This window comes from Pempheris klunzingeri, chromosome 3 (genome assembly GCF_042242105.1).
Source record: "Pempheris klunzingeri isolate RE-2024b chromosome 3, fPemKlu1.hap1, whole genome shotgun sequence".
NCBI lineage: Eukaryota > Metazoa > Chordata > Actinopteri > Acropomatiformes > Pempheridae > Pempheris > Pempheris klunzingeri.
Window position 1 is genome coordinate 313,175 of NC_092014.1, and position 14,900 is coordinate 328,074.

Consider the following 14,900-nt stretch of genomic DNA (forward strand, 5'->3'; position numbering starts at 1 on the left):
TGAAGAAGGCTGGACGGCGTCTCCACCACCTCAGACGCTCCCTCTCAATGTGCTCAGGAACTGTTACACCTGCAGCATTGAGAGCGTTCTGGCTGGGAGCACCTCCACCTGGATGGGCAGCAGCACCCCGAGCGCACCATCAGAACCGCCCTCCCCGACCTGCGGGACCTTTACCAGCAGCGCTGCAGGTCAAAGGCCAGGAAGACCCCCCCCCACCAGCAGACTGTTCTCTCTGCAGGTCGGCGTTACCGCTGCCTGAAGGCTAACAGAGAGGATGAGGAGGAGCTTCTGTCCTCAGGCCGTCCACCTGCTGAACCTGGAACAACAGACTTTATGGACAATCTATTCACCACCTGCAATACTGTATATATATACACCGTGTTCTAGCCAGGGTCAGACTGTGACGGGTTTATTGATCTCTTTATGTCTATATTCATCTATTTATGTATTCATGTATTTATCTATTTATATATTTATATATTCATGTATTTATATATTTATCTTGGGTTTTCTACTCTTACTGTTTCACTTCATGTCTTATTCTATATTTATTCTATCATTGTTTCAGTCTGGAACATTTCAATGCACATTTACTGAGTTTAACTGGATGTGACAAATAAGGACCGTTGATCCTCATTCATCCAGGAGGAGAATAAGATGGAGCAGAATAAGATGGAGCAGACTAAGATGGAGCAGAATAAGATGGAGCAGACTAAGATGGAGCAGAATAAGATGGAGCAGAATAAGATGGAGCAGACTAAGATGGAGCAGAATAAGATGGAGCAGACTAAGATGGAGCAGACTAAGATGGAGCAGACTAAGATGGAGCAGACTAAGATGGAGCAGAATAAGATGGAGCAGACTAAGATGGAGCAGACTAAGATGGAGCAGAATAAGATGGAGCAGACTAAGATGGAGCAGAATAAGATGGAGCAGAATAAGATGGAGCAGAATAAGATGGAGCAGACTAAGATGGAGCAGACTGTTCTTTCACACCCTGAAGCTGCTTCAGGACAGGAGGGGGTTCAGAGTCTCCGAGGACACTTCGACATGCCGACTCATCGCTGAGGATCGAACCACCGACCTTCTGATTGAGGGACGACCTGCTGTAACTCTGAGCCATAGCCGCTCCGCCTAGTGGCCAAACTGTGTAGGGATGCTTTTATTGTGAAAGAGACGTCAGAGGAGACATTTCATAGTGAAATAACTCTTTTCACCATCAGAATTGGATCCATTCAGTCCGATAACATTTAGAAAGTCTAGAAGAGCCAAACGATTCAGTAGACTTATCCCCATTCAAGTCAGTACAAGGCTAACAGGAAGTTAGCACAGGGCTAACAGGAAGTCTGCACAGGGCTAACAGGAAGTCGGTACAGGGCTAACAGGAAGTTAGCACAGGGCTAACAGGAAGTCTGCACAGGGCTAACAGGAAGTCGGTACAGGGCTAACAGGAAGTCTGCACAGGGCTAACAGGAAGTCTGCACAGGGCTAACAGGAAGTCGGCACAGGGCTAACAGGAAGTCGGCACAGGGCTAACAGGAAGTCGGTACAGGGCTAACAGGAAGTTAGCACAGGGATGGTCCTCCAGGCTCTTTGGACCCAACCATGAGGGAGATCTGTGTACTTTTATACCAGGAAGTGGAACTTTTCTGTCTTCCTGTTCCACTGAGCAGCTTTCAGAGGGACGAACGGAGCCTCCAGCGCTGAGTCCAGGTCCCTGTAGACGTCCAGGTCTCTGTGGACGTCCAGGTCTCTGTGGACGTCCAGGTCCCTGTGGACGTCCAGGTCTCTGTGGACGTCCAGGTCCCTGTAGACGTCCAGGTCTCTGTGGACGTCCAGGTCCCTGTAGACGTCCAGGTCTCTGTGGACGTCCAGGTCCCTGTGGACGTCCAGGTCTCTGTGGACGTCCAGGTCTCTGTAGACGTCCAGATCCCTGTGGACGTCCAGGTCTCTGTGGACGTCCAGGTCCCTGTGGACGTCCAGGTCTCTGTGGACGTCCAGGTCCAACTGGAGCTGCCATGTTTCTACAGGAGCCCAGAACGGACAAACAGGACCTTGTGTGTTTATGTTCGAGTGGCCATACGTTGGATTTGGCGGCGTGAACACAGCAGGTGGAAGACAAACATTTTTCATCCAAGAAAACAGCAAAGGGAGCCTGAATCCTCGTGGGCCACCGTAGCTCCTCCTTCAGGGAGGGTGTTCAGCTCGTTACAGTCTGCAGCCTGTAGATACCACTAAATCCCACAGACTGCTCCTTTAAATCAGCTACCGACAGAGCAGTCGGACCAAAGGGCGTGAGTTTGTTCTTCCAATCGTCTGAAGACGTGAAATAGAAGAACGCTGACCTGATGAACTCAAACACACAAGTGACAGAGTGGATTTCAGTAAAACAGACGTGATAAATGACTCAAAGCCTTTTGGTTGTCATTTCCCTTTAGATCCTCGCTCAGTCGCTCACTTTTATTTCTACAGGAGACAAAGAACAGACAAGCACAGAGCAGGGTCAGAGGTCGGCCTCGCTCCGCCCCGGCTCACAAAGATTTATTTTCTACCTTAAATATCATTTACTCCTATTTAGTTTCACTTGATTGTATTCTGAGGTAGAATTCTTTTCCTTTTTTAAACAAACTAATTTGAGTCTTTTTAATATCGAGGATCAAACAAAGATCCTGCGTTTGCTTTTTACTTCATTTAAATGCAGTGAAATAAAAGAACCGCATCATCATCATGAGACAGAACAAAACACGACAACAGTATTCACGCTGTAAAGAGCCCTAAATGGTCACGTTTCTTAGCACCACGATTAGAAATAAAGTCGTATCAAACGTTTGGTCAGAGTTTGTGAAAAAGGCACACAGACACTGCTACATCACACAGCTACCACCGCGGCCAGACGCCACCGGAGAAAACTGAAAAAACACACTGTTCTCACACTTTTGGATCTTTGTTCCACAAATCTAACGACACACAGACCTGAAATAGAAACAGCTGCTCTTCACTTTCACATCAAATTCATCTGAACGGACAAAAAGAACGACAACACGACGAAAGCGTCCCTGGACACAGTTCGGTTAGTTCAGACTTCCCGTTGGACTTCAGCAGACGGGACGAGCAGAGGAGGGCGCAGCATCACAGGAGGAGGAGGAGGACGAGGAGGACGAGGAGGAAGAGGAAGAGGAGGAGACGGTGGGTCAGTGGGTTCACAGCTCACTGACATTTCCACACGAATAGACTGGAGGGAAGAAACAGGAGCAGAATCATTAACAGGAGCGTCCATGTGAAGAAAGAAAAGGAAACATTGTTTGTGCGGTAATGTGCAAAATACTGAGACCGTATTATCTGAAGTGAAGTCGTCTGAGGTCCAGCTATCGATCGATCGATCAGTCAATCAATCTTTATACAGCACCAATTCACAACAGTGCTCTCTGTTTCAGACCAAACCCTTTGATTCAGACACTCAAATTCAGATATTATATCAGGCAGGAAGGACTCCCCTTTAACAAGAAGAACTCCCCTTTAACAAGAAGAACTCCCCTTTAACAGGAAAAAGTCAGTGTTTTACCTACAGCAGACGTCAGCACACCACCTGTTTGGAGAATGTCGCTCCCTCCAAAACATACCAGACTCCATTGACAAAACCAGTAATTTTAGCTGCTCTGCTGCTGCCTCCATCGGGTAGTTAGGTTGTCTTAATGTGTTTTAGTTCGGATCCAAACTAACTAAACACAGCACAGTTAACGTCTGCCTTCTCAGCGTTACCGGGCCAAACACCAAGAACCTGGAGTCCTCTCCAAGATCTAAGGTCATGATGAGGTTGTTGATGGAGGCGGCAGTAGACCAGCGAACTATTCTTCTGAGAGTTAAAATGACTGGTTTTGTCAATGGAGTCTGGTGGCTTGGATTCAGGTCTGTGTGGCGTTAATGTGAAACAGCTCTAACTTAAGCTCACCTGCAGTCGCTGCCTCCAGCGCTGATGACGTATTTATCATCACAGGAGAAGCGAATGTTGGTCACGTGAGCAGAGTGACCGAAGTAACGCTTGTGTTTTGCCTGTAGCAGTTCAGAAGGAGGCACAGAGTTATTGTCTGAAGACGTTCTGACAGCTTGAACACTTTATCGCCACAACATGTTCACGTACAAATTTTTCTGAGCACGGGAAATCGAAGAGCTTGATGAGGCCGAAGTCGTCTCCGGTCACCAGGTTGAGTCCAGCGTGTGAAACACAGGCACAGTTCACGTCGGCCTTCTCGGCGTTACGAGGCCAAACGCCGAGAACCTCGTCGCCCAGGATGCTGGGAACACAGAGCAAAACAAGCGTGATCAGAAAGCCCAGTGTCCTCTCCAAGATCTACCACACGTTCCCCGGACTTTACAGGTAGAACCCTGCGTTCTACACTTTGTTCTTTAAGATGTTCAGTAAATCCCTACAGTCACTCCACACTGTAAAACACCAAGGCTCCGCACTAAGCTCAGTTGACTCTAGTTCCAGGTTCTCTACGCTCTAAAATAGGTTCTCTTCTGCCCTAGTCCGTCCCTAGTCTGTCCCTAGTCCCTTCCTAGTCTGTCCCTAGTCCATCCTTAGTCTGTTCCTAGTCTGTTCCTAGTCTGTCCCTAGTCTGTTCCTAGTCTGTCCCTAGTCTGTTCCTAGTCTGTCCCTAGTCCGTCCCTAGTCTGTCCCTAGTCTGTTCCTAGTCTGTTCCTAGTCTGTCCCTAGTCTGTCCCTAGTCCGTTCCTAGTCTGTCCCTAGTCTGTTCCTAGTCCGTCCCTAGTCCGTCCCTAGTCCGTCCCTAGTCCCTTCCTAGTCTGTCCCTAGTCTGTCCCTAGTCCCTTCCTAGTCTGTCCCTAGTCTGTCCAGTGAGCTCCCTGCTCTGGACTGTGGGAAGAGTTGCGTGATCTCTGAGTAACAATGTTCCTTAATATCTTCTCCATCAGTGTTCCACCTCCTGTAACCCAGAGAGACCTCTGCCTTTGTTTGAACACAGTAAACCTGGACGGCACCAAAATGCCTAAAATACATCCAGTCGAGTCTCCCGACACGGTTACTCAGCCATAAAACCATCTAGAGCCATAAACATTAGAAAAGAGGGAAAAAATGTGTTTTTGATTTTGAGAATGTCCCTTTAACTGTAAATTAGAGCATCTGAACCAGCCTCACCAGGTCCAAGTGGCCCAGGTGATCCTCTCAGAGACGGGCGGCTCTGTGACCATCTTCCCAGAGGGAACTTCATGTACCTGCCGAGTGTAGGTGCTGGTGGACACCTGGGACGCAAACGAAGGAGAATCGACGTTTTAGTCAATTCACAGATGTTAAAAGTGAAAGTGACCACTGAGCTCAACAGTAGAAAAGCATCGGTTGCTACATCTGCTTCATTATGAGGAGCCGTTAAAGGTCAGAGGTCACAGGACCAAGACACCGATCAACCCCTCATGCCCCTGACCAGGTGCGTTCACTTTAAAGGGGTTTCCACCAAACGAGAAGCCAATACGTTACTCTGGTGAGTTACTGGAGCTACAGTCTATGCTAACTGATGCAACAGTCTATGCTAACTGGAGCTACAGTCTATGCTAACTGATGCAACAGTCTATGCTAACTGGAGCTACAATCTCTGCTAACTGATGCAACAGTCTATGCTAACTGGAGCTACAATCTCTGCTAACTGATGCAACAGTCTATGCTAACTGGAGCTACAGTCTATGCTAACTGATGCAACAGTCTATGCTAACTGATGCAACAGTCTATGCTAACTGGTGCTACAGTCTACGCTAACTGGTGCTACAGTCTATGCTAACTATGTGGTCTGACTTCCTCGCTGCAGCTCTCTGCTCTCCTGTCCGTCTCTAATGTGTCCAGTGGGATCACTGATTCACTGTCAGGACAGCCAATCAGAGCTCAGATTCCCCTGCAGGATGCGTTCACTGAAGCCCTCTGTGTGGGAAACCAGAGCTCTTTGACAGGAGAATTATTCGCTCAACATATAATATTATAATATGTTATTATTATAATATTTAACATTTTCAACAAGCACCAAACGCAAATTTGCCTGATTCACGTCATTTGCGCCGCATTACTCGTGTCTTTGTATTGACTTTGTATGTAATTTGCTCATGTGAAGAATTCACCTCACGTTTGGTGGAAACACGCCGTAAGGGAATCTGGGTTTTTAGTCTTTGTAACCTGGATGTGTTTGCTGTCAGCAGAGAAGTCGATCTGGATGACAAAGCCAGGTATGTCTTTACAGTAGCCAATCCTGTTCAGGGACGGTCCCAGAGAAAGGTCGTAGAAATCCACCGCACTTTCAACTGAGCCCACCGCCAAGAACCGGTTGTCTGGACTGAACCTGAACCACAGGAAGAAGGTGGAATGAGGTCCAACGCCACAGCCGGCATTAACAGACGATGTCCTACGTGTTCTCATATCTGATAAAGACCGATGCTGTACCGGATGTCCTGGATGGCGACGCTGCGGTCTCTCTTCTTGCCCCAGACGGTGAGGGAGTTGACCAGCAGGACGATGAACTCTCCGTTCTCCATACCGATGGAAACCATCTCTCCGTTAGGACTGTAGGAGGTGCACTTGGCAGGATGACCCAAACTCACCTTGTTGAGGAGTTTCTAACAAGGAAAACAAGATCACAGAACATGTGAGTGGACGGTTAAAAAATTGAACCAAAACAAAGGTTCAGACTTGTCGTGGAGCTAACCACCCCCCACCCCCCCACATCAGACTTCAGGCCTGTACCTTATCAGCCAGGTCCCATATTCGGATGGTGCCGTCATCGCTGGCGGAGATAAAGACGTCTTTGAAAGGGTGAGTCGCCAAACCCCAGATCCCTCCCTGAGTGTGTCCGTTGATCATGGTGTTGGAGGCAGCGTTCTTTTCTCCAACCTCTATGATCTCTCCATCCTTGGTTCCCACCAGGATTTTACCCTGGATCATCGGGGACGATAACATGTCAGAAAGTTTGGCAATGTTGTTCCAGTGATATTTCAAGAAATTGTGCAAATAAAATGTTCAGTTAGCTGCTGTCCTGCAAATATTCAGCCAAATATTCTGGTACGACTGGGTGCCATTGTCAAACTAGCAAACAGCACTGCTCTGCAACTGGAGGTAAACTGACATAATGTGCTGTCGGTCACCCAGTGCACTGAGAAATAACTCAAAGCTAGCAGAAGCTATCGCACATGACCCGGCACGTTTTTCTGATCAGATCTGTGTGGTACCTTCCCTCTGCAGACGGACCGGACGTTCTCCACTGGCTGGCCGGTCTCCAGCTGAAACGCTCTGCATCGCTTCATCTCCTGATCCCAAAGCTTTACGGCGCCGCCCTCTTTCGTCCTGTCAAACACACCGACAAACATCGAGGTTTGATTCTTATATTTTGACTTAATGCTCTTTTGTTCTATCACGACATAGAGAGAGTGGTGGAGTCCCACCATGGATCTGCTTTAACCACAGAGCCACACCTGGGGGGGGCTACAGAGTGGGACCCCAGAAAGATTGACGCCTGCTGCAGCCATTGAGGATCCAGATACACTGAACCTGCTCCAACCATCTGTCGTACCCTTCACCTGGTGGTCCCACCAAGAGGTTAGGCTCCCACAGCAACTGAGGCACACAAACACCCACAATAAAACTGTGATGAGCTAGTGAAGAATCACATGACCTAAACCGGGTGCTTGGTCAGCTGACCCCCCCCGCTGAAGCTCTTGAACCTCTACGGTTCAAGATGATCAGAGGCCTCCCGGAGGCGGGGGTCGACACTGGGACAAAAGTGTCTGGAACGGTATGGTACAAAACATCTGTACAGCTGGACCATGACTCAGAGATGCTAAAGGCTCTCGAACAATAGAAACCTAATTCTGTCCTCGGACCTGCTGTCAGCCACTGCCTTTGATTCATCGTGTTAGCTAAAGCTAGCTTTCTAGTTGCTACTGCAACTGGATGGAGTCTCTCCATCACTGGTCGCTGGCCAGCCTCGTGAATAGTTTCTCAGACCGTAGCAGTTGATGTTTGGGGACTCACGGCCGTTCTTTCCCCCCAGTGACGATGAGTCCGTCCCTCAGGGTGGTGTACATGGTGAAGACCGGACCGCTGTGCGCCTTCGCCACCACTCGTACCAGGAAGTGCTCCCTCCACACGTACACGTCTCCGTTTATAGCGCCGGTGAACGTCAGGTTGTTCTGGAGGAAACAAACACTGACTTACCGCAAATTCACAAATAAAAAACTACAGATTTATAGAATTGATTTTTAGAGTTTCGGTCTTACAGCACCAAAGGCAACGGACAGCATCGTCTGCATGCGGCCGTCCTCCACCGAGCCGATCACTCCCTTCTTGTACACGAGCGAACCTCCGACCAGAGTCCAGAACTTGATGTGTTTGATTCCCACCGACACAAACTGGGTGTCAGAGTCCGGTCTGAACTCCACCACGAAGATCCGCTCGGCGTGACCTCCTTTACTGGTCACCTTGGTGCCTGGCAAAGAGGTCAAAGGTCACTTTCCAAGTGGATGCTTCGCTGCAGCAATCACGTCATTTTAATTAGAAATAAGAACTCAGTCAACAAATGTCTGACATTGGCGAGCTTTACGGACGACGTACAGCCAGTGTCAGACCGCCACACCGAAGCGCCGTAAATAAAAGTTTAGTTCATAATGTAGAACTTAGCCACTGTCGCCAGTCTGACTAATCTATAACAGAAGTTTAGAGCCAATAAACCAAATAGCACCTGTATTATTTTTGGCATGTTTATTAGTAGAATGCAATCACACATGATATCAGATCAGATAAAACTGTCGCAGAGCATTTACCACCAAATGATTATTCTCCATACGTACTTTGAATGAGTAAACGGTTGCTATCATCGTACCATAACGTTAAGCCGTTTTCTACCAACACTGATATGACGTCGGGGTGTTTTCTCCCTCTTTACAGGCATTCTGGTAGAAAACAGCCTAAGTTACACCACGATGATAACAACTGGTTACGCATCATTAAATCAACATTTAAGATCATTAAATAAACTGGTTAGCTCTGGTGAGGGAAGGAATCGAACAGAAATGCTGCATACCAACAGTCTGGAGTATGAATGTGATCTATGATATTCTATCTTTTATCTCTTTTATCCTTTTTCCTCAGATCCTCTATTCACACTTCTCGCCTGTTATCATTCCTAAAATCTAAAATGATTCTACTGTTTAGGGAATTCAAGACTGCATCTACCATCTCTTGTTATTTAGTTTTGTGGGAGTCATTTATAATCTAGCTTGCTTTAAATAATCGAATGTTTTAATACATTTGAGAATATGAGGTGAGCCTCTGTACCTTCCTGCCACCTCCATACTGTGATGGTGTGTTCGGGCTCCACTCCCACAGACAGCAGCAGCTTCCCTGTGGCACTGAAGTTTACGTATCCGACGCCTTTAGCGTGGGAACAGCGAAGGATGGACAGCGTCTGCTTGGTCATGGCGTCCCACACATGGATGGATGGAGCAAGGCCTGTGAGAAGAGACCAGATAACGTAGGAGCCACAGAACCAAGGCATCAAGTGACCCAGGACCTCAGGATCCAAAGGACTGTGGACCAGAGGTAGCTCTTGAACCACAGCACTGAGGAACCTAAGAACCATAGCATCATCATTAAGATAGCACCAGAAACAAGGAACCTAGGATGCACAGTATCAAGGAGCAGAGGTTGCCAGGAACTGTGGAACATACAATGCAGGGCTTTAATGAACCAAAGGGTCAAGGAACCAAGGTCACAAGCAGCGTAGAACCTGGGGAACCTAAGTAATCAAGGGGCTATGGTAGTAAGGGGCCAGGGAACCAACAAAGACAGGAACAGCAGAAAAATGGAAACACAGAATAATGGAATCAATGATTTGATGGACCAAGGAACCAGACAACTAAAGAACCAAAGAGCCACAAAATGGAGGAAACAAAACAACTGAGGAGGTGAGGAACCAACGAACTACCAAAAAAAAATGGAAGGAACCAAAGGAGTGAGGAGTGACGTAGTTGAGTATCAAGGAGAACAGGCCAAGATTCAAGAGTTGAGAGGCAGGAAGGGCACAAGTGATTACGATCATTCAGGACTTCGATATTGTTCAGGAGTCGGAGGGAACTGGTGCTGACGTGCCGAACCAACACAGCAGAACCCATAAGTGAGTTCAGAGTTGGGAGAATCCAAACTCCTCCTTTTTAACTCCATCCACACATTTACAGCAAACACTAGTAACACCTTCGACCACGATCACATAGGACTCCTTTCTTCTGACATCCAAAGTCAATTAAGTCAATTTAGATTAAGTAAATTAAGACGAGTTGTTTTTTGGGATGATATGTTGAATCATCTTAAACAAATCAAATCAGATCAGATCACAGGCCACAAAGTTTGAAAGTTGCAGCTGTAATTGATACCCAAAGACTCCTTTCTGTATTTGCACTCTAATTGTTTCCTCTTGGGTCTCTTTTTAGAAAATACAACATCCCACAACATTTCTACGCTGATGACACACAGCTGTACTTGTTAAATCCAGGTGACGTTCATTGTCTTGAATCTCTTTTAGGTTGTTTCAAGGGCGTCAAAATCTGCCAAACAATTTTGGTTCAACCCGTTTTCTTGGTTGGTCCCAAAACTGTGAGAAACTTATTAAAATTATTATTATATTAAAATTTGACAAGGTCAAAATCGCTGTTGTTCTTAGTAGTTTTTTAGGACTTGACTGAAATGATTGTAGGAGTCTTTTATTTGTTTTTAAATGCGTTCTTAAATCTCAGATTTTGTTCATCCCTATTCGACATCCATCTGATTAATCTGATCAGTTACTCCTTAGAGTTCCACGTTCTCAGTCAAGTCCAATCACATCTTCTCTGTGGTTCCTACAGGACCGAGGTACTGTACATCTATGTCCTCATGATACGAGGTACGTGTCACCTGTTACATAATTGGGTTTAAACTTGTTTCTGTTGAGTCTTTTGATGCTTTTAAGATTCACCTTATCTTTTAATTGTGTTCAACCTGTTTTATGTGATTAATTAGGTTTAAATTGTCTTTAAATGTCTGTCTGTCTGTATGCTCGTCTGTCTGTCTGTATGCTCGTCTGTCTGTTTGTCTGAATGTGAAAGGACAATAACTAAATAAACAATGTGACAGCAGCTCCTGGAGCAGTTTACTGCCACTACTTTTAAATCCACTCTGAAAGAGCAAATGCTACAAATGCTTTGAAGTCTCTTCATTTTCATTGTTTCATTGTATATTTGGTTTTTCCCTTAAGTATTTGGTGTAAAGTTTTTGTTTTCAATGAACTGTCTGAATAACACATCATTAGGATTCGTTCTCTGAGGACTATGAACATCCACAGTAAATTTGCATTGGACCAAAGTGTGATTAAGTCCCATGTGATCGTGACCACAGAGTGGATAGAAGAGGACTGATGCATTCTGTCGAGCAGATAAAGAGCGGTCATGCCTGGCGTTCATGCCCTGGTGTCCTCTACATCAACAGGACAGGTCCGGGTCCGACCTCTGGATCACAGTCTGACCACCAACAGCACAGACACACATACAGGGCCGGGCTAGCTCGGCTACTTTAACATGCTGATAAGAGGCGCTAAGCAAGGCTTCGCTCTTAGTCCGGCTTGCTTTAGTTTCTCTACGGCCATGCTCACACTAATATGGAGAAAGTTGAAAACACTGTTTAAGAAAAGGGTTTTTAAGACTTTTCTACGTCCTGTGTTCACACACGGAAAACAGAAAGATCTGCTTGGTGGCTGGTATTCCTGACCTTCAGAGCAGCAGCTACACAAAATTATATTAACTCAGTGTCCAATTACTAGCTTGTTCCAGAGCTTTCAACTACATCTCCCAAGATAACTCAGCGCTCCTTCCAATGAAGGAGAGTGAGACAAATGTTGATAGCTCCAAAAAAGCTAGTAAATGGACATCAAGTTGTTTTTTAAAATGACTCCTTAGCACCACCCTCACCTGCTTCTCTTCCCTCATCAGTCCTGCACATACCTAACCGGGCCGCTAACCGGATCTGTGCGTCCCATCTTTGCTCTCTGACCTCTGTTATCTGAAATCACTTCCCTGTCTGGTTTGGACCTTATGCCTGACCCCCTTGGATTTGTTTGGCTGTTTTGAACCGCCCTCACGGTTTTGACCTTCGCCTGCCTCCGAGCTCTGTACAAGCCCGTTCTCAGGACATCAAACACGCCGCTCTGTCATTACCCTTTGGCGCCTGACGCCAACGCACCCCTCAGTATGTCAATATTAGAGCAGAGCAGAGCGTTCAGAGCAGCTGTTCTGGCAGTCCCTAATGCTTCTCTTATCTGTGTAATTAAGCTCTTGAGCTGCATTAGATCTGCCTCTGTCATCTGCATTTGGATGCTGTAGCATTCAAAACCATGTTTAGTGTGAACGGACGGCACAACGAAGAAGCCGTGTTTTCATCTGAACCCACATTAGTGTAGACATGTTGGCTGGGGGGGTCGAGCTACGAACAGAACAACGGGGGCAGACCCGAACAGGATCCTGACTGCTGATACTCACCCGACACTTCAGCCTCTACACACCGAGAGCGAACGACACCAACAGGTTAAACACCGTGTTCTCCACATGGGTGTAAACACAATCACGTGTGTGCGAATGGATCAGTAATGAGCGACAGCAGAGAGCTGAGCGGGTCTTACCTGGCAGGTCAGTGATGTCACCTGGGGATGAGGTGAGGCGGTGACAATGAGGAAGCCGTGGGAACAGAAAAGAAGTGCAATGGGCAAAAAGCAGCCAGTCATGCATGAGAATCAGTTTTTATCCTGAAAATTCTCAAACCAAAGCTGCTTTTCAGATCATCTAAATGACAACAGAAGGACTGCCAGTAAAATATTATCAGAAGCACGAAGACCTGATTCTCTGTGCAGGTCGATACGGAGGATCCTCCGCACGGTTCTTACCTCCAGACCACTAAGAGAACCATCAAATCCGTCTTTGTCCAATCAGAATCGAACGGAGAGAAACTGAGCATAAAGCTGAGGGTTAGCATGTTAGCATGTTAGCTGTCCCAGCGCAGATGGTAACAGTGAAGAAAACATGGATGTGAACCCCTGGGCACCGGCATGTTGGGACCCCCCCCTCCAAAATAAGAGCAAGAGCCACAGACTGATTTCTTCAGAGTCTCTCTGTAGTTTTATGTCTCTTTGTATGTGTTTTGATTGTTTTTGTAGTCAGGTCACCTTGTGTTTGAGCTTGTGTGGTTGTTTTATGTCTCCGTGCTCATTGTCCTCTTTCTGATTGTCGTTTTGGGTCATTTAGAGGCGGAACTTTAACATGTGAGCTGAGACAGGTGTGTGGCAGCTGGTGAGACTCACCAATCTGTCCAGTAGCGATGATGTTTTGGTATTTTGGGTGCTGGTTGACGGTCAGACAGAGGATGTCGTCTGTGTGTTCCAGGTAGAAACTCTGGGTTCCTGTCAGGACAGGAAGCGGGAAGCGGTGTCATCACCAACAACAACAACATGTAGAGAAGAAGATGAGGCTCTCAGAGCTGCACTGACCACAGGACAGGTTCTGGATGACCACGGCGGCCGCGGTGTGGAAGATGATGTCGGCGCCGTCGTTGAGGTAATGCAGGTTATTACGACAGTCGAAGCCTCTGTAGCCGAAGACGTGCTCCAACACCAGCTCCTGCAAACACAGCGGGGGGGGGGGCAGAGTGAAGGGGTGTGTGTGATGGTGAACCAGCGCCCCCCCCCTCAGCATCCACTGGCACCAACCAGATCAGCCAGCTGGTCACCAAGGGGTTAAATAACTAGTTAGTCAGTGTGTTAGTGTGTAGTGGAGGTCTATAGTGTGTGTGTGTGCTAGTTAGTCAGTGTGTTAGTGTGTAGTGGAGGTCTATAGTGTGTGTGTGTTAGTCAGTGTGTCAGTGTGTAGTGGAGGTCTATAGTGTGTGTGTGTGCTAGTTAGTCAGTGTGTTAGTGTGTAGTGGAGGTCTATAGTGTGTGTGTGTGCTAGTTAGTCAGTGTGTTAGTGTGTAGTGGAGGTCTATAGTGTGTGTGTGCTAGTTAGTCAGTGTGTTAGTGTGTAGTGGAGGTCTATAGTGTGTGTGTGTGTGTGTGTGTGTGTGTGCTAGTTAGTCAGTGTGTTAGTGTGTAGTGGAGGTCTATAGTGTGTGTGTGTGCTAGTTAGTCAGTGTGTTAGTGTGTAGTGGAGGTCTATAGTGTGTGTGTGCTAGTTAGTCAGTGTGTTAGTGTGTAATGGAGGTCTATAGTGTGTGTGTGTGTGTGTGTGTGTGTGTGTGCTAGTTAGTCAGTGTGTTAGTGTGTAGTGGAGGTCTATAGTGTGTGTGTGTGCTAGTTAGTCAGTGTGTTAGTGTGTAGTGGAGGTCTATAGTGTGTGTGTGTGCTAGTTAGTCAGTGTGTCAGTGTGTAGTGGAGGTCTATAGTGTGTGTGTGTGTGTGCTAGTTAGTCAGTGTGTCAGTGTGTAGTGGAGGTCTATAGTGTGTGTGTGTGCTAGTTAGTCAGTGTGTCAGTGTGTAGTGGAGGTCTATAGTGTGTGTGTGTGTGTGTTAGTCAGTGTGTCAGTGTGTAGTGGAGGTCTATAGTGTGTGTGTGTGCTAGTTAGTCAATGTGTTAGTGTGTAGTGGAGGTCTATAGTGTGTGTGTGCTAGTTAGTCAGTGTGTCAGTGTGTAGTGGAGGTCTATAGTGTGTGTGTGCTAGTTAGTCAGTGTGTTAGTGTGTAGTGGAGGTCTATAGTGTGTGTGTGTGCTAGTTAGTCAGTGTGTTAGTGTGTAGTGGAGGTCTATAGTGTGTGTGTGCTAGTTAGTCAATGTGTCAGTGTGTAGTGGAGGTCTATAGTGTGTGTGTGTGTGTGTGCTAGTTAGTCAGTGTGTTAGTGTGT

At 46.9% G+C, this 14,900-nt stretch overlaps 1 protein-coding gene across 1 annotated transcript in view; it reads right to left on the minus strand.

Annotated features, from left to right (window-relative positions):
* Positions 1–3,151: 3,151 nt before the first annotated feature.
* The window catches only part of LOC139225653 (echinoderm microtubule-associated protein-like 6), a 30,796-nt gene continuing 19,047 nt past the window's right edge, over positions 3,152–14,900 (minus strand). The window contains 15 exon segments of the mRNA XM_070856454.1: positions 3,152–3,232; positions 3,950–4,050; positions 4,139–4,292; positions 5,156–5,259; positions 6,176–6,338; positions 6,440–6,612; positions 6,740–6,928; positions 7,222–7,336; positions 8,024–8,181; positions 8,269–8,477; positions 9,326–9,499; positions 12,553–12,567; positions 12,693–12,713; positions 13,368–13,466; positions 13,554–13,683. Of these exon segments, the coding sequence (XP_070712555.1) occupies positions 3,208–3,232; positions 3,950–4,050; positions 4,139–4,292; positions 5,156–5,259; positions 6,176–6,338; positions 6,440–6,612; positions 6,740–6,928; positions 7,222–7,336; positions 8,024–8,181; positions 8,269–8,477; positions 9,326–9,499; positions 12,553–12,567; positions 12,693–12,713; positions 13,368–13,466; positions 13,554–13,683 (1,830 nt within the window). The 3' untranslated portion in view covers positions 3,152–3,207.